We start from the raw sequence: 22,454 nt of genomic DNA, 5'->3' as shown, positions 1-22,454 counted from the left end.
CGCAAAAAGATTTAGAGAACCCGTCTCCCTTCCCATAAGCACGACAGAGGAAACACATGAGACACCGGATATAGGGTTAGACCTCTGGCCTCTTTCTGTTCTCTGTATTATGAGGAGGTGTACAAGTTCCTTATATAGAGATGTGAGACCCTTCATAGACAAAACAGATATTTGCCCACATAACCCTAACTAGGGTTACTTAACACTACCCACGTGGACATTTCTAGGGGCGCCGGGCACGGAAGGAGCATGACCCCCGTTTCGCACCGCACCCCCGCGATTACGCGATTCGCAGGGTCCTTCATCATTGCAAAAACACGCATAACTTACATTGTCATCTTCGCTCCCGTGACCTACATCGTCGTGTCTCGGCTTGGCTTGGCTTCCTCCTCCCCGACGACCACCCCGCGCTTCTCCTCTCCCCCCGTCCCACCTTCCGAGAGGCTCGAGCCCTGATCCCACGCTGAGGGCGGCGGTGTTAGGAGTTTAGCGATGGCGAGGTGGCGGCCGGCGGCGCTGCTGGTAGTGGCGCTGACAGCGGTTCTGTCGGCGGCGCGGCGGGCGGATGCGCTCTCAGTGACGGTGACCGACACCGAGTGTATCCACGAGTTCGTTCCGTACGAGGGTGACACCGTGTCCGGGAACTTCGTCGTTGTCGACCACGACATCTTCTGGAGCTCCGATCACCCAGGCATCGACCTCACGGTACACACCCGATCCTTGACCCAGCCGCACTACAATCCTGCGCGGTTAAATTTGATGGGAGGGTCGTGGTACGATTGGGTTTATGGGTTGTTTTGATGGGGATCTGGCCATCAGGTGGATTGAATTGGGGATCGGGTGCCTTCCTGATTCGTGGTCCTCTGACGCGATCTCTTGTTTATGTACCGGTTTGCGGATCTAAAACAAATATTTTATGGCTGGCATAAGGATTTATGTAGTTTAGCTTGATGAATTAGGAGTTGATTCAGTAATAGGTTTTGCAAAGTTCGGACCTTTTAGGGGAATTTCAGCGGATTGTCACTGCTTTGTTTTACGGTCTGCTGCGGTGCCTTGCGAGTGCACCAAGTATGGTTGGATGATAATGTGCTGTTTCACTGCTGGTTACCTCAAAAGTTGCCCCTGCGGTTGTTCTCAAAAGTTGGATTCTTGGCCTTGCGTGAAGGAGTTTTTTTGGGTGAAATTTGACACCAATTTCACTTCTTCGCAACTGAAAATATCAAGCTTAAGTCGCATCTGTAGTTTCATATTCAGTTGCTATGTTGTTGGCTCTATTTGTTGGGGTCTGCTGCAATTGATGCTAATAATAGATGTTCAATTTTCTAGTCTGTCTTATGATTCAATTGAGTTAACACTACCGTGGATGCTGCAATTGATTCATATACCTCCTGGTCCTGTCTAGATAAGCTGACAGCTGCTCCTTTCTGATAATTTGGATATTTTTTGTGCTAGTAGTTTTACTGTGCTATACTTATTCTTTGCTTGGAGATGCATCTGTGCCTACCTGAGTAGAAAAGAGAGCTTCTCTCTTGTCTCTTGTCCCATATTTGGCAGTTTGGGCCTTTTTCTATTGAAATTTCAGATGTGTCCTGTGCAGTGCTTTCACATGCTTAGCACTGAAGAATTTATTTTTGAGTGGAAACCATTTATCTCTCTGTTTTTGAAAATTAGCATATTGTTTCTGTAGAAGATACACTCCATTTGGCAACATTTTAGTTTTTAGTTTCACATATGAAAATAAATATCTGTTTGAGAGGAAGCAATGTTTTGATGTCTCAGAAAACTTTTATTAATTACACTGAATGAAACCTAATGCACGTGGGAAAAGAATGCGTTTCACTTATGGAAAACTGGTCTTATATTGTGAAAAGACCACGAGAATGGTAAAATACCATTGAAAGATCACACAACTGTAAAATACCACTGAAACATCCAAACTTTAATTGAACCTAGCACTCTGTTACATTTTTCTATCAACGGTGACGGCTAAGACAAAAAATACCCCTCAACACCATGGTGCCAAAGGAGCAAGCCGCAGCTTGAGTGCCTGGGACAGTCGTACGTGACCGCTCATGCTGGCGGGAAAGCCAATGGCATCAGGTGGTGTCACAGACCAGGTCAGTGGTGATGGGGGACTGAGTTCAGGAGTGAGTTCAGGGTACACTTGTCATCCTGTTCTGTTATGCTAACTGCAAACATGAAAATACGATTTCTGTCAATAAAATCTAATGGAGTGCTAAGATCTGGTTAGAGTTTGGATGTTTCAATGGTATTTTACCTTGGCGTGACATTTTGGTGGTATTTTATGATTGTTGGGATCTTTCAGTGCTTTAGAACTAATTTTCCTTTTCACTTATTGCATTACTGATCATTTCATTTGTTGAGCTGATCTTCATCTTGGAGTGCTCCTATGGCCAATCTGTCACCGACATTGAGGTCGGGGGCCTTGGCACTATGACATCTAATAGTTAACTACTAGTCACCTCTTACTCCCAACAAGGCAACAAACCAATGATGTTTGTTACTTTTGGAAATGTCTGAATTGGCCCTACTGTGATTACAATTGTTATTAATGTTATTAGTACTTCTAAAATTAATGGGGAAGCACCTGCATATACTTTTTTCATTATGCTCTGTGTAATTTGTGAGTAGTAAAGTATATATTTGTGTTATATACACTTGATATCATGTTCTATAATAACCTTTTGCTTCTGTAAATACAGGTAACGTCACCAGGTGGTAACACTGTGCACACATTGAAGGGAAAATCTGGTGACAAATTTGAGTTTAAAGCTCCGAAGGGTGGCATGTACAAGTTCTGCTTCCATAACCCATATGGAGCACCTGAAACTGTTTCTTTCTACATTCATGTTGGGCACATACCCAATGAGCACAATCTGGCGAAAGATGGTAGTTTACTTCCTTTGTATCTTAAGCTTCTCAGCACCTGCCTACTCTGTCAATCTTATCCATTTTGCAATATACTAAACAACCATCAATTCAATTGATTTTTGTTTTTACCTTCATTATTGTTGAGAGTTGTGTCATTCGTTCAGTGTTAACATTTTAGCACTGCCCTGTGTAAGCAATGTCTCATTTTTCTGTTGCAGAGCACTTGGACCCTATCAACGTTAAAATCGCGGAGCTGAAGGAAGTATTAGAATCCGTCACCGCCGAGCAGAAGTACCTAAAAGCACGCGAAGCTCGTCATAGACACAGTAGGCTCAATGGACTTGGGATTTCCATGTGCTCTTATTACATCTCTGGAATGTTTAGCACATTATAGCGTTTTTGCTAGTCTTTTTCTTTTGAAAAAATAACATCAATGCTAACAGAAAGAAGGGCCTCCTAGCAGTTAGAAGTTAGAACCCATTCGTGTCAACATTTCTGAATGCATTGGGGTTAGAGCGCAACTAATGTTGTGACTTGATGTAGAGATTAGCATCTGACTATTCTCCACTGATCTAAGTTTTTATCTAGTTTTATCACAGCATACTTATCTAATCAATGCGTTCTTCAATGTAGAGGGAACAAACAGATGGTTTTGTTTAGTGAAATTGTTCAGCCTGTTCTGTTTTGCCTGCCTCTTTCAGTTTTCCTTTCTATTCAAGTTATGAAAAATGCCTTGTACTGAGATCTCTAGAAAATCTAGGTAACAAACGTCTAATTACGCAGCAGAGGGTAGGACATTATGAATACACTTTCTTCTGTTGGTCTTTTCATTTATTTGTTGCTAACATTCTATGACAATGTGGAGCTAATTTCATGCTTTAATTCAATCCAGCTAATGAGAGCACCAGAAAGCGTGTCATGTTCTACACAATGGCGGAGTACATAGCTTTCGTGGCTGCTAGCACGTTGCAAGTCCTCTACATCCGCCGCATGTTCAGTAAGAATGTGGGATACAACAGAGTGTAGGATACAGCTCTACTTCAAAGGCGACAGTGGAAGAAGCACCACATGGTCGGAACGGGAAACATTCTCTGCCAATTTGACAAATTGTAGCTCTGCACCCTCTTTCTTTTTGTTAGTTTACAAGAAACACTTTTACATTTATCATGTACTTTTAGCAACACTTGCGATATGTTACGTGCATTTGATGCTGAACATAGTTCCAGAATTAATTTTCAGAGAATTTGTAGTATTGTTCTGCTTCCGATTTTTTTGATTGTTAATCATGTGGTGTCTTTAAGAATGATTATGCCTCGATCCCATTGTTAGGAGCAGAAGAGTGTTACATCTGACTGTAGGACCATAGCGACATTGGGAAACACTGATGAACACAATAATTTGTTTAATGGAAACCATGTATATGTACTTATAAATCCTGATCAGAATTCCACATCACACTTGCAGTGCACATTTCCTGGCATCTGGCACAGGAGGGATTAAGTGTTTTTAACTGTATAAAGAAATGGCAAATTGGTAAGCATGGTCGACTGTTAGTTTCTAAAAAAACGTACTAATTTACTCCCTCCGGTTTCCTATTAGTTGTCGTTTAGGACAACGACACGGTTTCCAAAATATAACTTTGACCAATGTTTTTTATTAAAATATAAATGAACTCTTAATACATTTATACTTTTATAAAAGTACTTTTTATGACAAATTGGTGCATATAAATATTAGGTTCCAAAACTAAATAACAAAATAGTTATTTGTAGTCAAAATTTTATAAGTTTGACTCGAACCTTATCCAAAACGACAACTAATAGGAAACCGGAGGGAGTAGTTATTTCCAATAGGGTCACTAGAGATAAAGTGGAATTTGGTGCGAATTAGTGACCCACAATTTCCACTTTATCTCTATTGGAGCAGTAGGGGATACTTGTTCACTTGCCAGAACTCCTGATGCAAGATAGAAGCAGTATATGTACATCAAATCAAATAATTCACAACAAGTACATTAGCATTTTTATTTGACATTTGAGTTCAAATGGACATAGTATCATCTGTTTGCGCCATGACAGAGGTTTGAACTTGCCAACTTGGACATGCATATCTTTTGGTCAGAATAAAACTGCAGACCTTTGTTTGATGGTATTGCTTTCATCTAATCACACTCTTGGCCACTGTGGGCTGACTACCTGCAGAGTAAACAAACAAAATAATCACTAACGAGCATATCATCTTTCTTATTTAGCGCGTACATATTGACGGTGCCGCTATAAACCTCTAATGTGCTGAAAACTAACTGCATGCGACTAGCAACTACTGATGGTTTCTCTGAACTTCCTGTGACAGCCATCTGTTCCAGCTGCAAGGTTTTCACTGGCAACCTGCAGCGTCAGTTTTAGGAACATGTATGAGATTCTGAGATAGAAGAAGAGCAACGCTGCTGGGCGCTGGCAGAAGCTGCTCTGCTCTTACCATGCCATTCCTTTGACATAGTAAGCGTTCGCGATTAGAGCACAGAATCCTTTCCACTGATGCAAGACGTCGGCTGACACCGGTGGGTTCGGAGACCACCTGATAACTGTTAGTTGTGGTGTGCACAGTATTGTGACGAACACTATACTGAGCCACAGGATGCACTCACGGATCTGCATAAAAGAGTGTCACTGAGGCAAAGAATGAAACTAGAGAAGTTCTTATGGGAGGGCATTTGCATTACAAACATGCTTGCTACTGAATTACATGATACCTTCCCTATAAAAGCTTCTTATCTTGCCAATGAGATCTAGTGGGCTTACTCTACTGAATATAAAAACTAACAAAAATAAATATGCTGCATAAGCAAATCAAGGTGCAGATTTTTGTAAGGCAGCGAGATCAAAGCAAAACTGCTTGAGTTCGATTTGACTACAAAAGCTGCAGTACAAAAATGTAAATGCTTAGCAGAAGATGATACTGACCTCAAAGGAGTGGACTTTGAACTTGAGGCTGGTGCCCCCCAAGGACCCTAAGCCTTCAATCTCCAGACCAGAATCTTCAATATCCATAAGTTCCTTTCTAAGCCCCTCATCTGTACACCCTAGTGCGTAAGCGGTCACTCCAGCACTGACAAACTCCTGATTACATTCTCACACACAGTAATTCCTAATTAGCTAACACAAAAAACTTCTGGCAACAAGTATGGTGAAGATTCAACAAGAATCAATACATTTAGGTTTTCTCCACCTCCTCGGTCAATGACATTCTTGTACCGCTTGAACAAACTGATCGCTATGTTACGCGATGAGCGGAAGTCGTCGTCATCGGGCGAAGCATTAACATGGAACCGATGCTGCATACAGCAAAATGCTTTTTGAGAGTGGGAGAAAAAAACAGTGACCAAAATCGCAAAAATGGAGGGCAAGGAATACCAGGCAGTGCCTTGTAGTTCTCTCGTTTAAGCTTTTACACAGATGATGGCTGGTCCTAGTGAAGCTAACTTTGTAGCTGTGAACAATGTGCGGCTTCTGTACACGATAGCCTTCCGCTGAACTGCAGACCGCACTGCATCCCAATTTACCGTGGAAAGCAGAGGCACTCTTCTCGGAGAGTTTTGGGTCCCGGCAAGAACTCGTCGGCCTCACGAAAGGAAGAGTTTCGTGTAGCATCAGCAGCATGGCTGAGCGTTCATCAGACGTCAAGCTACCTGCACATTCGCCTGAAAACAGGAGAGGGCTCTAGAAGGCAGTTCGACCTGCGAACAGAGCATGGTCTAATTATTCGCGAAGAAGAACTAGGAGCGCCGCAGATCTTGCATGCTTAAATTATGCTCGGTTACAACAAGCATTCTGCTGATCTCCCGGGTTTGGTGGCAACATATGAGGGATGCGTCCGAAGATTAAAACCGAGCGAAATGAGTACTCTTTCTCACGCATCGTGTCATAAGGTAGAAGTATGAGCAATGGCAACCCTTGCTGAATGAACCGACCAACACATTCCCCCCCAGAATACCTGATGTCAGTTAACACTCGTTTGACTACCGGCGTGAGACTAAAAATCTGCGCGTTTATATCTCGTAAAGTAAATACGGAAGTCATGGTCCATGGGAAGAAGAAGAAGACGACGAATCAGTATCGAAGAAAAGAAAAGAAAACTAAACTGTATTCCCCTTTCGAAAAAGTTCGCCAAAGAAATAAAACTGAAGATCCCCTGGCTCATGAATACTAGCCCGAACAAGCAGCCTGCGTACGGGAACCATATGTCCAGATCGCATCACCAGATACTGAGCTGAAACAATCCGAACGCGAGCAACGAACTGCGACGAGAGCAGGCCTCACCTCCCGGGGGGGGGGGGGGGGGGGAGGGGGCAGGCGGGCAGCGGCCGGAAGATGGCGCCTGGCGGTGTCTCCAAGAAGGTGGGAGTGGGACGGCAGTGGGACTGCAGCGGGACGGGAAAGGTGGGGACGTGGGAATATATAGATACATGGAGGGGTTAAGTGGCTAAAAAATTGGGCGAGCGAAGATGAAATTCGAGGCCCACAATAATGAAAAAACGACTGGCGAGGCGCGCGGAGGAAAGCGCGAGCGCGAGGATGGGAGCCCTCGGCCTGTCGCTGTAGCTGTCGCTGAGCCTCCCGAGATGGGCCTGTTTGGCTGCTCCTGGCCCGTGGAGGGAATCCGTCTGGGCTCTTCCTCCCTTCCCTTGTTCCTTCTGGGCATTCTGTTCTGACTGCACACTGCAACGGCACTAAAATCCCATCTTATCTTATACACGCAGCGCGGCAGCGCGCACACACATTTCTTTCGTTGTCAAGGCATTAATAATCGCGTCTGCGAAAGATAAGGCCGTGGAATGATCACTCCATTTTCTTTGGAACAAGGCGTGTCTATAGCGGGGGAAAAATCATGGATATGAAAATGCCAGCAACCGCAGGAATACTGGTATATTTATATAGCTGATTATTATTAACCGAGCATCTGGATGAGAGGCCCTGAAGAGTTTCAGTTGCTACTTTGCAACAGCAACGCTCCAACGAACAGAGCAAAAGATCTATAGAATGCTTAATGTGTCAGCGAGGGGGGGGGGGGGGGGGGGGGTGTTCACCGGTTCACCCTCACCTAATGATCACATGCGTCCTATCGGTGTGCTATCGAGTATCAACACAACAAACAAGGTCCCGATCGTGCGATGTCGTTGCTCGAGAAGAATTCTTTGGCATATCACACCCGTGCATGCCCATATCCACACCCATACGTTGCTTATCCGCATGTTTATCCCACCCGTTCTTGCTCATGCCCAACTCCCCATAATTAATTGAGTACCCAGTTTACTTTGTCAAGGTAGTAGTAGTACAGTTAGATCTCCGATCCAGCTAATGGACGGCGCAGCAACTGAATGCTCGCGGTGGAGCTATAGTTGATAACATATTTTTTAAATAGTTTACAAAATGCTTTTGATCTAAATAATAAATAAAATGATTTATTTAAATGGTCTTCTAAAGGTTCACAACAATAGCTCTAAATATTAATATATTTTTTGTATATATTTAGACAAAGTTTAAAGGTTTGACTAATCGAGAAGTAAGAACGACATAACAGAGAAAGTATAACGATGATAACTGAGCCAAATATAACAAAATCTGCAAAAAGGTTTAATTTATAATCCCTTCGTTCTTTTTTTCTTTATTTTAAAAATGAGCTAACAGACGACATACACTCTACACTAGTAAATATAACTAGTTGAACAGTAATCTATTGGAAGATGATCTTAAGCAAAGGGGCCATCGTGAAATTGCAAGTTAGACAAGCTTAGATTGTCACTCTCAGATTTTGCTTAGCTCTTCGCCACCTATTAACAGATATGACAGTTAATTGAGGGAGCTATTCGAGATAAAAAAAAAGTATTATATTTGACAAATAGGGAGGCTATCACCAGAGCAGTATCACCATGAGCATACGAACAAAAGTTGATTACCACATTTCTACCAGCAGGTTGCTTTTCACTACATACGACAAAAATAAAGTACACAAGTATTTTTCTCAAACTACACATTATCACATTTTTGCATATCTTAGAAGGCACCACCGGCCCAACTACGTCGGGGCCAAACTGGGCTTCTGCACGCCTCTGCAGTGACCATACTGGGCCATCTGTTGGTCTTTTTTTAAAAAAGAATACATGAGGGTTTTATTAACCTTTATTTTATTATCGAAAAAGGGGAAAGCATATTTTACAGAGATTTACAAAAGACAAAGGAAAAGCAAAACATGAGAACAGGGAATTCTGGGCTTAGAGCATCTCCAAGAGACTCTTTACTTTTGACTCTCTATTTAACTCTGTATTTGTCTCTCCATAAAGATTAAACTCTATATATAACATCTCATTCCAACAGATTCTCCAACCTGCAATTTAGATTGACTAGCTAGGGTTGTTAGCTAAATTTGGCTAGTAAGGGAGTCAATTTAGAGAGCCGGATAATTTGGCAAGTTAAATGGCTAGTCTGTTGGAGAACTATTTTGTTATTAAGTAGCTAAAATTTAGCTTGACAAATTATTTAACTAGTCTCTTGGAGATGCTCTTAGGTGATAGCTGTTGAAGCCGCTGCAAGATGGCATATTCATATTTGGCTCTTGCTCTATTTATAACTCGTTTCTGAAGATTGACTTGCACCCTTCTATAGTTGGAGGTGTTGTCAAAGAGCCATTCGTTTCTATATTTCCATATGCTCCATGTCATCAGAATGGTCACTTCCACTTGCAGCAGCTGCTTGATGTTTGACATTGTTCTCTCATGTCGTCTTGTTGACGGAGGTGTACCTGGAATAAGATTCCAACAGGATTTTGTAAAGCTACACTTCAAGAATAAAATGATCCAAGCTTTCTTCCCCGCAGTTCTAGAACGACCTCCACCTTGAGCCTGTCCTCCGCGCGAACACCCAGCAGTTCCTTTGGCCACACGCGCGCAAATGGTCGATGGCTGGCTGCGCCGCCCGCGCGCGGAGGCAAGCGGCGGCCTGCCCCAATGCAAGCCTCTTGTAATTTCGTCAGCGTTCTCGCACCAAATAAAGGCCGTATGCTCCTCCGCCTCGACTAACGGCGTCCCCACACGGGCACACCACCGACGCTGACATGGACGTCCTCTACTCTACCGGATTCCAGCAACCCAGCTCCTGAATCTGTACTGCTGGCAGCCACCGGCCTCTTCGTCCTTAGGAGCTCGCTAGAGTTTGGGATCTGTACTGCTGTGCAGGAGGGAGGACTGCAGGTTCTGAATCCGGATCCATTATTACCCATTGGTCAGAGAGACCTTGACTTTGCCATAGCTGTCTGCCTGTCTCGCTTTATGTTCCGCGACTTCCGCCGCCCTTTTTTCTGGGTCCTCATGCATTATTATGCCGGTGGTGACCGGCCCTGGTCGATGCTAAAGGCAAACTCCACTTGGAAGAAGAGACACACGAACGAGGTCATGGATCCAACAAACCTTTTAGGGCTTGTTCGGTTATTCCCAATACACATGGATTGGATGAGATTGGAAAAAATTGTGAAGAAGTTTGACTTGTTTGGGATTCAAACCCATCCAATCCCGCTCAATCCACATGGATTGAGAGCTAACCGAACAAGCCCTTAACGTGCCTAAACCATAGCTGGCTAGGAGTACCAACGTACATATATACGTATGCATGTAGTGTAGGAGCACTACAATAATGCATGCAGGCAATGCAATATTGTACCGGGAGTCCGGGAGGTGAGTGACATGTAAAGCCTTAATCGTAGCTAAACTTGTCTGTCACCACGCACACACATTCTTAGATGTTCGATTTGGGCTGCCAGATCTGATGGGTGCATATGAAAGTTATCTGGCAGAGCTCAGTAATCAAAGAACCTCTAGGTTTGTGTGTCTCACCTTGTCTCCGAACATTAAGTTGGAACCCTAATCCTTTGAATGGAGGTTAATTAGAAGAAGCAACATACGACTGTGATGGTTTTGCCTCACGAGTGTGTGTATTATTTCAACCGTTAGTCTTTCAGTGCCTGGTCAACCGTGACGAGTCAAATATGGAACGGGTCCAGACCAGCGTCGATGATCCCGGCACGGTGCTGTTAGACTGCCTCCAACAAGGCACTGTAAATGGCACTGAACGCTAAATTTAGAGGAGAAAGACATCCGCTACCTCTCCAACAACAGACTGCAAATGGATCGGTAAAATATAGCGCACGTACGGTGTACTCTAAATCTAGAGTACTTCATTTCATCCGCTATCCATCCACAAACACGTGGAAGCCTGCCAGATGTCAGCGCTACGGAGAAAAGCAAGGAAGAGGAGAGAAGTGTGAATATCGCCGGCGATCAATAAACAAAAGAAATAAACAGGAGAGAGAAGGATCTTCTGTGGAGACAAATAAAGAAGAACGACAGTTCTATTTGTTTGTTATTTCTGGTTCTCATTTTTTTCAGCATGTATTTCACAACGAATTGCAATCTGTAAACGAGTCATTTTTTTTAAAAAAAATATAGCTGCAAAAAACTGTGTTAATATGGTTCCAAAATTACATATAATGAGATATAGAGGACCGAATTTAGAGGATGTTGCTGGAGATGAAGAAGATATAGATGATAGAATCTTTTAGGGTGTGCTGTAAAGGACAGAGAATATTCCTTTAGAGGATGAAATTTAGGGGACGTTGCTGGAGACAGCCTTACTCCTCGTGCGGGCGGGCGCTCATGTATTTTGACAGAGTTTCGGGAAAAGAAAGAAAAGATGTGTTTTGGCAGAGATTTCTTTTTGTTACAAAAGTTTCACATGTGATCAATCCCAACCGGTGTGACAGTTATTGCCTATGGGTCGCACCCTTTGGGGACCCTGTGTACAGTACTATATATATATATATATAACTATCTCTGCAATAAAGAAACAGTCTCAGTCATTTGTCTCTCTCTCTGTTGCTTTCTCCATTTGCCACTGAGCACTGCAATAGAACACAACACGTTATCAGCACTGTCTCAAGGAGAAATCAGAGAAGGGAAAGAGGAAGAACACGCTGTTCTTGACAAGAACAGCAAGATCGATCTGCACATCAACAGCAAGGTATGGAAAATACCATTTCCATGCGCATACACCGTATGCGCGAAGTACTGCACATTATTAATGATTCGATGTTGGAGGCGTTCACCGCTGGTCAAGCCGCAGCGCTTCCACCGGTGCATGCGATCCCTGAACGCCGTGTGCAAGTGCAAAATGTGCACTACTGCGTTCTCCATGGATGGACAACGGTGGTTCCGCTGCCGGTGGTGGAGTGTGGACTCCCCACTACATCCCCGTCGCCACCGGCGCCGGTGTTTGACGTGGGAACGTCTGCATCGGCCCCCATGGATGTCGACTTGGCGGCACCACCACCGCCTCCGCCCACTGCAGCGACAGTTGCTCGTCGTTCGCCATCTCCACCAGTGCCTGTGGTCGTCGGTACCATCGCTGCACGTCGTGGACAACTCCCTCGCGCCGTCGATGCTCCACGCGAACGCGTCATCCTCACTGCCCACCGCCCAAATAGGGTGGCCCTATCTTCCTCCTCCAATGGGAGGGCCTAACAGCCCTCTGTCCGGCCAGTGGCAGTTGCCGCCACGACGGCCGATTGGGGGGAGGGGTGGGGGAGTGAAAGGGAAATGTGCCCTTGGGCCATTTCTAAGTATTTTGGTGATTAAGTGCAAACACAGGTGCCAATATGTGAAAATATGCCCATGGATGATCAAAGTGCAAATCACAAGTTAAGGTATGTTTCTAAGCCTTAGTACATTGGTTTTGTGTACTAATATATTTGTCTAAGTGTTAGAAACAGATAAAAGAAGAGAAGAGAAGACTTGGCTGTGTACAGCCAAGGGGCTGCTTCGGTCTGGGGCACCGGACTGTCCGGTGGTGCACCGGACAGTGTCCGGTGGTGCACCGGACAGTGTCCGGTGCGCCAGGCTGCCTCGGCCGAAGAGGCCGCTCTCGGGTTTTTCTCCGGCGACTTCGGCTAAAATTCACCGGACTGTCCGGTGTGCACCGGACTGTCCGGTGAGCCAACGGTCGGCCGGGCCAACGGTCGGCCGCGCGATCGGCGCGCGACACGTGGCCGAGCCAACGGTCGGAAGGAAGCACCGGACTGTCCGGTGTGCACCGGACTGTCCGGTGTGCCAGATCTGCAACGGTCGGCAACGGTCGGCTTCGCCATTTAAGGAAACAAATTGGGCACCGGACAGTGTCCGGTGTGCACCGGACTGTCCGGTGCGCCACGAGACAGAAGGCAAAGATGGCCTTCCAGATTTGTTCCCAACGGCTCCTAGCTGCCTTGGGGCTATAAAAGGGACCCCTTGGCGCATGGAGGAGTATACCAAGCATTCCTACAACTCTTCTAAGCACCAAGACATCAATCTCACGCATTCGTTTCATTGTGATAGCATATAGAGCTCTTGTGGAGTTGTGAACTCTTTGTGTTGCGTTGCGAGCTCTTGTTGCGACTTGTGTGCGTGTTGTTGCTCTGATTTTCGAGTCTTGTGTGCGTTGCTCATTCCCACCTTGCTCCGTGATTCTCTGTGAACATCTATTGTAAGGGCGAGAGGCTCCAAGTTGTGGAGATTCCTCGCAAACGGGAAAAGATCAAAGGAAAGAAAAACACCGTGGTATTCAAGTTGATCATTGGATCACTTGAGAGGAGTTGAGTGCAACTCTCGTCCGTTGGGACGCCACAACGTGGAGTAGGCAAGTTTTGTACTTGGCCGAACCACGGGATAACCACCGTGTCAACTCTGTGATTGCTTTCTTGTGGTTATTGTGTTTTGACTCCTCTCTAGCCACTTGGCCATACCTGTGCTAACTCTTAACAAGTTTTTGTGGCTTAAGTTTTTGAAGTTTTACAGGATCACCTATTCACCCCCCCCTCTAGGTGCTCTCAGGGAGTGGCTTGGATACGGACCGCGGTGACCGTCTAGCGGATCTTGCGCTTGGCGGCGCGGACCGGCATGGCTGGATCTGGATCTGCGAGGCACGCCCCGGCGCGGGCGCACTAGGCGCGGTCCTGGCCAAGGCGCGGCCCCTGCTCGGATGGGAGGAGCGCCGCTTCATGGCCGGCTCGGCTCCTAGCAAGAAGCCGCGGCGTCTCCGACCGAGCACTGGCGATGGCACCGGCCGGTGGTGCATGGCCACGGTGGCCTGGTCGCGGTCGATCCGGCCACCCGGGCGCGGCCCCGAGCGAGCCTACGAGGAGCGGTTGGCGCGCTCGACCGGCTCCTGCTGGCCGGACCCGGCATGGGCGCGGCCGGATCCGCCTCATGGCGTGGGCGCGCGCGCGGCACAAGCCTCGGGACGACCCTACGAGGACGCAAGGCGCGGCCCTCGGCGCGTCGCACGGGCGCGGGACGGCCCCCGGCCGGCAAGACGAGCCGGCGAGGACGCTCGGTGCGGGCCCCACGAGGGAGCTCGGCGCTCGTCAGGCGCGGGTGCAGAGGAGCACCAGGCGCTCGGCCTGGCTCCCACCGAGCACAGGCGCCGCGCGGCTCGGCGCAGAGACCGGCACGGGGGGGGGGGGGGGGGCCCGCAGGCCCCTTCCTCCTTGGCGTGGCGGCTCCCTGCAGGAGCCCGATGGGGGCTGGGAGCTACATGCTCCCTGGCGGCGGCTCGAAAACGCCCTGGTGGCGGCGATGGCTACAGGGGGCGGTTAGGGTTGGAAACCCTAGCCGCCCCAATATAATATAGGCTTTTGGGCCCCTGTTGGGCCACCTGGGCCGGTCAGCCAGGCTGGGCCGACGTGCTGGCCACCAGGCCGCTGCCAGGCCCGCCTGGCAGGCCGCCTGAGCTGGTTTTCAGGGACAAAAATGGCCTATTTTACCATTTTAATTTCTGAATTTCTTGTGGTTATTGTGTTTTGACTCCTCTCGAGCCACTTGGCCATACCTGTGCTAACTCTTAACAAGTTTTTGTGGCTTAAGTTTTTGAAGTTTTACAGGATCACCTATTCACCCCCCCCTCTAGGTGCTCTCAATTGGTATCAAAGTCGTTCTCTTCAAGAAAGGGACTAACCGCCCGAAGAGATGGATCCTAAGGGGAAGGGAATTGTGATCAACGACAAGGAGAAGGAGTCCTTCGTCAACGAGCCAAGGGATGACAAGTCCAATGACTCGGGCTCGGGCCACAAGCGAAGAGATGGGAAGAAGAAGAAGACAAGACGCATCAAGGAGATCGTCTACTACGACAGCGATGAGTCCTCTTCTTCCCAAAAGGACGACGACCACGACAAACAAAGGAAACCGGTTAATTCTAACTTTTCTTTTGACTACTCTCGTATTCCGCAAAGTTCAAATTCACATTTGCTTTCTATTCCACTCGGCAAGCCCCCACACTTTGATGGGGAGGACTACGGATTTTGGAGCCACAAAATGCGTAGTCACCTATTCTCTCTCCATCCTAGCATATGGGAGATTGTAGATAGTGGAATGCACTTTAATAGTTCGGATAGTCCTATATTCATTAATGAGCAAATCCATAAAAATGCACAAGCTACTACTGTTCTTCTAGCCTCATTGTGCAGGGATGAATATAATAAAGTGAGTGGCTTGGATAACGCCAAGCAAATCTGGGATACCCTCAAGATCTCTCATGAGGGAAATGACGCTACCTTGCTCACCAAAATGGAGTTGGTGGAGGGCGAGCTTGGACGGTTCGCGATGATAAGGGGCGAGGAGCCAACTCAAACATACAACCGGCTCAAGACCCTTGTCAACAAGATAAGGAGCTATGGAAGCACGCGATGGACGGACCACGACGTCGTCCGCCTAATGCTAAGGTCCTTTACTGTTCTTGATCCTCATTTGGTGAATAATATTCGTGAGAATCCCAGGTACACCAAAATGTCGCCCGAAGAAATTCTTGGAAAATTTGTAAGCGGGCGGATGATGATCAAGGAGGCAAGGTACGTCGATGACGCGTTGAACGGTCCAATCCACGAGCCTCAACCCATTGCTCTCAAGGCATCGAGGAGCAAGGAGGCACTACCAAGCAAGGTGGCGCAAATTGAGGCGGCCGGGCTTAATGATGAAGAAATGGCTCTCATCATTAAGCGCTTCAAGACGGTGCTAAAGGGTCGCAATGGACAGCCGAGCAAGACTAAGACCAAGGGGAAGCGATCATGCTTCAAATGCGGTAAGCTTGGTCATTTTATTGCTAACTGTCCTGATAATGAAAGTGACCAGGAAAAGGGAAACAAGAGGGAAAAGAAGAAGCATTATAAGAAGGCAAAGGGCGAGGCGCATCTAGGCAAGGAGTGGGACTCGGATTGCTCCTCGTCCGACTCCGACAATGAAGGACTCGCCGCCACCGCCTTCAACAAATCAACCCTCTTCCCCAACGAGCGTCACACATGCCTTATGGCAAGGGAGAAGAAGGTATGTACTCGCAACTCTACCTATGCTTCTTCAAGTGAGGACGAATCTAGTGATGAGGATGAAGTAGATTATTCATGTTTGTTCAAGGGCTTAGATAGATCTAAGATAGACAAAATTAATGAATTAATTGATGCCTTGAATGAAAAGAATATACTTTTAGAAAAGCAAGAGGATTTGTTGTATGAAGAACATGATAAGTTTGTAGAGGCTCAAAAATCTCTTGCATTAGAAATTAAGAGGAATGAAATGCTTGCTTGTGAAGTGTCAACATGCCATGATTCTATTTCTAACTTAAAGAGCATAAACGATGATTTAAATGCTAAACTAGTAGAAGCAAATAAATCCAACTCTTGTGTTGAACATGTTGAAATTTGCACTAGGTGTAAGGATGTTGATATTAATGCCTGTAGTGAACACTTAGTTTCCATTTCAAAATTGAGTGATGAAGTGGCTAGTCTTAATGCTCAACTTAAGACTAGCAAAAGTGATTTTGAAAAACTAAAATTTGCTAGGGATGCCTACACGGTTGGTAGACACCCCTCAATTAAGGATGGACTTGGCTTCAAGAGGGAAGCCAAGAACTTAACAAGCCATAAGGCTCCCATTCCCGCCAAGGAGAAAGGGAAGGCCCCTATGGCTACTAGTGCTAAAAGGAACCATGCATTTTTGTATCATGATAAAAGACAAACTAGAAATGTAAGTCATGATGCTTTTGATTCATATGTTTATGATTCTCATGCCATATTTGCTCCTAGTTCCTCTTATGTGTATGATAGAAATGTTACTAGGAGAAATGTTGTTCCTAAAAGAAATGCTATTCATCATGTGCCTAGAAGGAATGTTGTTCATGCTCCTAGGAAAGTAGTGAATGAACCTTCTACAATTTATTGTGCTTTGAATGCTTCATTTGCAATTTGTAGAAAGGATAGAAAAGTAATTGCTAGGAAGTTAGGGGCAAAATGCAAAGGTGATAAAACTTGCATTTGGGTCCCTAAGGAAATTGTGACTAACCTTGTAGGACCCAACAAGAGTTGGGTACCTAAGTCCCAAGCCTAAATTTGCCTTGCAGGTTTATGCATCCGGGGGTTCAAGCTGGATTATCGACAGCGGATGCACAAACCATATGACGGGGGAGAAGAAGATGTTCACCTCCTACGTCAAAAATAAGGATTCCCAAGATTCAATTATATTCGGTGATGGGAATCAAGGCAAGGTAAAAGGGTTAGGTAAAATTGCGATTTCTAATGAGCATTCTATCTCTAATGTATTTTTAGTAGAGAGTCTTGGATATAATTTGCTATCTGTTAGTCAATTATGTCATATGGGGTATAACTGTCTATTTACAAATGTAGATGTGTCTGTCTTTAGAAGAAGTGATGGTTCACTAGCTTTTAAGGGTGTATTAGACGGCAAACTTTATTTAGTTGATTTTGCAAAAGAAGAGGCCGGTCTAGATGCATGCTTAATAGCTAAGACTAGCATGGGCTGGCTGTGGCATCGCCGCTTAGCACATGTGGGGATGAAGAACCTTCACAAGCTTCTAAAGGGAGAACACGTGATAGGTTTGACTAACGTTCAATTCGAAAAAGATAGACCTTGTGCAGCTTGTCAAGCAGGGAAACAGGTGGGAGGAGCACATCACAGCAAGAATGTGATGACCACTTCAAGACCCCTGGAGCTGCTGCATATGGACCTCTTCGGACCCGTCGCCTATCTAAGCATAGGGGGAAGTAAGTATGGTTTAGTTATTGTTGATGATTTTTCCCGCTTCACTTGGGTGTTCTTTTTGCAGGATAAGTCTGAAACCCAAGGGACCCTCAAGCGCTTCCTCAGGAGAGCTCAAAATGAGTTTGAGCTCAAAGTGAAAAAGATAAGGAGCGACAACGGGTCCGAGTTCAAGAACCTTCAAGTGGAGGAGTTCCTTGAAGAGGAAGGGATCAAGCACGAGTTCTCCGCTCCCTACACACCACAGCAAAATGGTGTGGTAGAGAGGAAGAACAGGACGCTCATCGACATGGCGAGGACGATGCTAGGAGAGTTCAAGACCCCCGAGTGCTTTTGGACGGAAGCCGTTAACACTGCTTGCCACGCCATCAACAAGGTCTACCTTCATCGCCTCCTCAAGAAGACGTCGTATGAGCTACTAACCGGTAACAAACCCAATGTATCGTACTTTCGTGTATTTGGGAGTAAATGCTACATTCTAGTGAAGAAGGGTAGAAATTCTAAGTTTGCTCCCAAAGCTGTAGAAGGGTTTTTATTAGGTTATGACTCAAATACAAAGGCGTATAGAGTCTTCAACAAATCATCGGGTTTGGTTGAAGTCTCTAGCGACGTTGTATTTGATGAGACTAATGGCTCTCCAAGAGAGCAAGTGGTTGATTGTGATGATGTAGATGAAGAAGATGTTCCGACGGCCGCTATACGGACCATGGCGATTGGAGAAGTACGGCCACAGGAACAAGATGAACGAGATCAACCTTCTTCCTCAACTATGGTGCATCCCCCAACCAAAGATGACGAACAGGTACCTCAAGCGGAGGCGCTTGATCAAGGGGGAGCACAAAATGATCAAGTGATGGAGGAAGAAGCGCAACCGGCACCTCCAACCCAAGTTCGAGCGATGATTCAAAGGGATCATCCCGTCGACCAAATTCTGGGTGACATTAGCAAGGGAGTAACTACTCGGTCTCGATTAGTTAATTTTTGTGAACATTACTCTTTTGTCTCTTCTATTGAGCCTTTCAGGGTAGAAGAGGCCTTGCTAGATCCGGACTGGGTGTTGGCCATGCAAGAGGAGCTCAACAACTTCAAGCGCAATGAAGTTTGGACACTGGTGCCTCGTCCGAAGCAAAATGTTGTGGGAACCAAGTGGGTGTTCCGCAACAAACAGGACGAGCACGGGGTGGTGACGAGGAACAAGGCTCGACTTGTGGCAAAAGGTTATGCCCAAGTCGCAGGTTTGGACTTTGAGGAGACTTTTGCTCCTGTGGCTAGGCTAGAGTCAATTCGAATCTTGCTAGCATATGCCGCTCACCATTCTTTCAGGTTGTTCCAAATGGATGTGAAGAGCGCTTTCCTCAACGGGCCAATCAAGGAGGAAGTGTACGTGGAGCAACCCCCTGGCTTCGAGGATGAACGGTACCCCGACCATGTGTGTAAGCTCTCTAAGGCGCTCTATGGACTTAAGCAAGCCCCAAGAGCATGGTATGAATGCCTTAGAGACTTTTTAATTGCTAATGCTTTCAAGGTTGGGAAGGCCGATCCAACTCTTTTTACAAAGACATGCGATGGTGATTTGTTTGTGTGCCAAATTTATGTCGATGACATAATATTTGGTTCTACTAACCAAAAGTCTTGTGAAGAGTTTAGCAGGGTGATGACGCAGAAATTCGAGATGTCGATGATGGGCGAGTTGAACTACTTCCTTGGGTTCCAAGTGAAGCAACTCAAGGACGGCACCTTCATCTCCCAAACGAAGTACACGCAAGATCTGCTAAAGCGGTTTGGGATGAAGGACGCCAAGCCCGCAAAGACTCCGATGGGGACCGACGGACACACCGACCTCAACAAAGGAGGTAAGTCTGTTGATCAAAAAGCATACCGGTCAATGATAGGTTCTTTGCTTTACTTATGTGCTAGTAGACCGGATATTATGCTTAGCGTGTGCATGTGTGCTAGATTTCAATCCGATCCTAAGGAATGTCACTTAGTGGCGGTGAAGCGAATTCTTAGATATTTGGTTGCTACGCCTTGCTTCGGGCTCTGGTATCCAAAGGGGTCTACCTTTGACTTAGTTGGGTACTCAGACTCCGACTATGCTGGATGTAAGGTCGATAGGAAGAGTACATCGGGGACGTGCCAATTCTTAGGAAGGTCCCTGGTGTCATGGAACTCTAAGAAACAAACATCCGTTGCCCTATCCACCGCTGAGGCCGAGTACGTTGCCGCAGGTCAGTGTTGCGCGCAACTACTTTGGATGAGGCAAACCCTCAGGGACTTTGGCTACAATCTGAGCAAAGTCCCACTCCTATGTGATAATGAGAGTGCTATCCGCATGGCGGAAAATCCTGTTGAACACAGCCGCACAAAGCACATAGACATCCGGCATCACTTTTTGAGAGACCACCAGCAAAAGGGAGATATCGAAGTGTTTCATGTTAGCACCGAGAACCAGCTAGCCGATATCTTCACTAAGCCTCTAGATGAGAAGACCTTTTGCAGGTTGCGTAGTGAGCTAAATGTCTTAGATTCGCGGAACCTGGATTGAATTGTAGCATACATGTACTTATGCTTTTGATCATGTTCCTTTTTGCATTTTGTTGCTTATTATGGTGCTCAAGTTGTACAAACACTCCCTGGACCTCACAAGTCCGTTGCAAAGTGATGCACATGTTTAGGGGGAGATGTGTTACAACTTGACCCTTTGAGACTAACCATTTGCTTGAGTTTGCTTGATTGAGTCTCGAAGGAGGATTGAAAGGGAAAAGGTGAACTTGGACCATGAAAGACTTCCACTGCACTCCGATGAGAGGGTAACTAATTCCAAGTTCATCTCGTGAAATCTTATTGCAATTTGCTCTTAATTGAAGACTTTGGTGAGGCAATGGGGTTAAAAGGCCAAGATTGATCCCGTTTTGGTGCTTGATGCCAAAGGGGGAGAAAATAAAGGCCAAAGCGATAAATGGATCAGCTACCACTTGAGAGATTTTGAAAATAGTAGAATAGAGTTTTTGTTTTGTCAAAAGCTTTTATTGTCTCTTATTGTCACTATTGTCGAAAGTTGGCTTCTTGTGGGGAGAAATGTTGATTATGGGAAAAAGGGGGAGTTTTTGAAATCCGTGGTCAAATTCTTTGGAATGACTCTCTTTATGCTTCAATATGTGTGTTTGACTTAGAGATAGAGATTTGAGTTTGATTTGCAAAAACAAACCAAGTGGTGGCAAAGGATGATCCATATATGCCAAAATTGAATAAAACTCAAAGTTAGTTTTTATTTGAAGTGATTTTGCACTTGTTCTAGTTGCTTTATGTTGTGTTGGCATAAATCACCAAAAAGGGGGAGATTGAAAGGGAAATGTGCCCTTGGGCCATTTCTAAGTATTTTGGTGATTAAGTGCAAACACAGGTGCCAATATGTGAAAATATGCCCATGGATGATCAAAGTGCAAATCACAAGTTAAGGTATGTTTCTAAGCCTTAGTACATTGGTTTTGTGTACTAATATATTTGTCTAAGTGTTAGAAACAGATAAAAGAAGAGAAGAGAAGACTTGGCTGTGTACAGCCAAGGGGCTGCTTCGGTCTGGGGCACCGGACTGTCCGGTGGTGCACCGGACAGTGTCCGGTGCGCCAGGCTGCCTCGGCCGAAGAGGCCGCTCTCGGGTTTTTCTCCGGCGACTTCGGCTAAAATTCACCGGACTGTCCGGTGTGCACCGGACTGTCCGGTGAGCCAACGGTCGGCCGGGCCAACGGTCGGCCGCGCGATCGGCGCGCGACACGTGGCCGAGCCAACGGTCGGAAGGAAGCACCGGACTGTCCGGTGTGCACCGGACTGTCCGGTGCGCCAGATCTGCAACGGTCGGCTTCGCCATTTAAGGAAACAAATCGGGCACCGGACAGTGTCCGGTGTGCACCGGACTGTCCGGTGCGCCACGAGACAGAAGGCAAAGATGGCCTTCCAGATTTGTTCCCAACGGCTCCTAGCTGCCTTGGGGCTATAAAAGGGACCCCTTGGCGCATGGAGGAGTATACCAAGCATTCCTACAACTCTTCTAAGCACCAAGACATCAATCTCACGCATTCGTTTCATTGTGATAGCATATAGAGCTCTTGTGGAGTTGTGAACTCTTTGTGTTGCGTTGCGAGCTCTTGTTGCGACTTGTGTGCGTGTTGTTGCTCTGATTTTCGAGTCTTGTGTGCGTTGCTCATTCCCACCTTGCTCCGTGATTCTCTGTGAACATCTATTGTAAGGGCGAGAGGCTCCAAGTTGTGGAGATTCCTCGCAAACGGGAAAAGATCAAAGGAAAGAAAAACACCGTGGTATTCAAGTTGATCATTGGATCACTTGAGAGGAGTTGAGTGCAACTCTCGTCCGTTGGGACGCCACAACGTGGAGTAGGCAAGTTTTGTACTTGGCCGAACCACGGGATAACCACCGTGTCAAC

The 22,454-nt window shown here is 46.2% G+C and overlaps 2 protein-coding genes across 2 annotated transcripts; one reads left to right on the top strand and one right to left on the bottom strand.

Annotated features, from left to right (window-relative positions):
* Positions 1–308: 308 nt before the first annotated feature.
* Positions 309–4,118, top strand: LOCLOC100216616 (uncharacterized LOC100216616). The gene is made up of 4 exons (NM_001143029.1): positions 309–705; positions 2,724–2,910; positions 3,111–3,218; positions 3,785–4,118. The coding sequence occupies exons 1-4, from the start codon at positions 493–495 to the stop codon at positions 3,916–3,918; spliced, it is 642 nt and encodes a 213-aa protein (NP_001136501.1). The 5' UTR covers positions 309–492; the 3' UTR covers positions 3,919–4,118.
* A 584-nt stretch (positions 4,119–4,702) lies between these two features.
* Positions 4,703–7,309, bottom strand: LOC100277758 (uncharacterized). The gene is made up of 7 exons (NM_001412145.1): positions 7,212–7,309; positions 6,306–6,628; positions 6,104–6,226; positions 5,856–6,011; positions 5,371–5,543; positions 5,174–5,279; positions 4,703–5,087 (listed from the first exon to the last, which is right to left on the bottom strand). The coding sequence occupies exons 2-7, from the start codon at positions 6,549–6,551 to the stop codon at positions 5,058–5,060; spliced, it is 834 nt and encodes a 277-aa protein (NP_001399074.1). The 5' UTR covers positions 6,552–6,628; positions 7,212–7,309; the 3' UTR covers positions 4,703–5,057.
* Between the last annotated feature and the right edge of the window lie 15,145 nt (positions 7,310–22,454).

Source organism: Zea mays, chromosome 1 (genome assembly GCF_902167145.1).
Source record: "Zea mays cultivar B73 chromosome 1, Zm-B73-REFERENCE-NAM-5.0, whole genome shotgun sequence".
Taxonomy (NCBI): Eukaryota; Viridiplantae; Streptophyta; class Magnoliopsida; order Poales; family Poaceae; genus Zea; species Zea mays.
The sequence above is the reverse complement of the archived record's forward strand: the minus strand, read 5'-3'. Positions and strand labels throughout refer to the sequence as shown.

Excerpts from the sequence above, each read along its gene's own strand:
- LOCLOC100216616 (NM_001143029.1), top strand. The coding sequence starts at position 493 with ATGGCGAGGTGGCGGCCGGCGGCGCTGCTGGTAGTGGCGCTGACAGCG. Across the intron at positions 2,911-3,110 it reads GCACAATCTGGCGAAAGATG|AGCACTTGGACCCTATCAAC; the intron begins GTAGTTTACTTC and ends TTTCTGTTGCAG. Across the intron at positions 3,219-3,784 it reads CGAAGCTCGTCATAGACACA|CTAATGAGAGCACCAGAAAG; the intron begins GTAGGCTCAATG and ends AATTCAATCCAG.
- LOC100277758 (NM_001412145.1), bottom strand. The coding sequence starts at position 6,551 with ATGCTGCTGATGCTACACGAAACTCTTCCTTTCGTGAGGCCGACGAGT. Across the intron at positions 6,012-6,103 it reads GAGGTGGAGAAAACCTAAAT|GAGTTTGTCAGTGCTGGAGT; the intron begins GTATTGATTCTT and ends GAATGTAATCAG. Across the intron at positions 5,280-5,370 it reads TATGTCAAAGGAATGGCATG|GTTGCCAGTGAAAACCTTGC; the intron begins GTAAGAGCAGAG and ends CTGACGCTGCAG.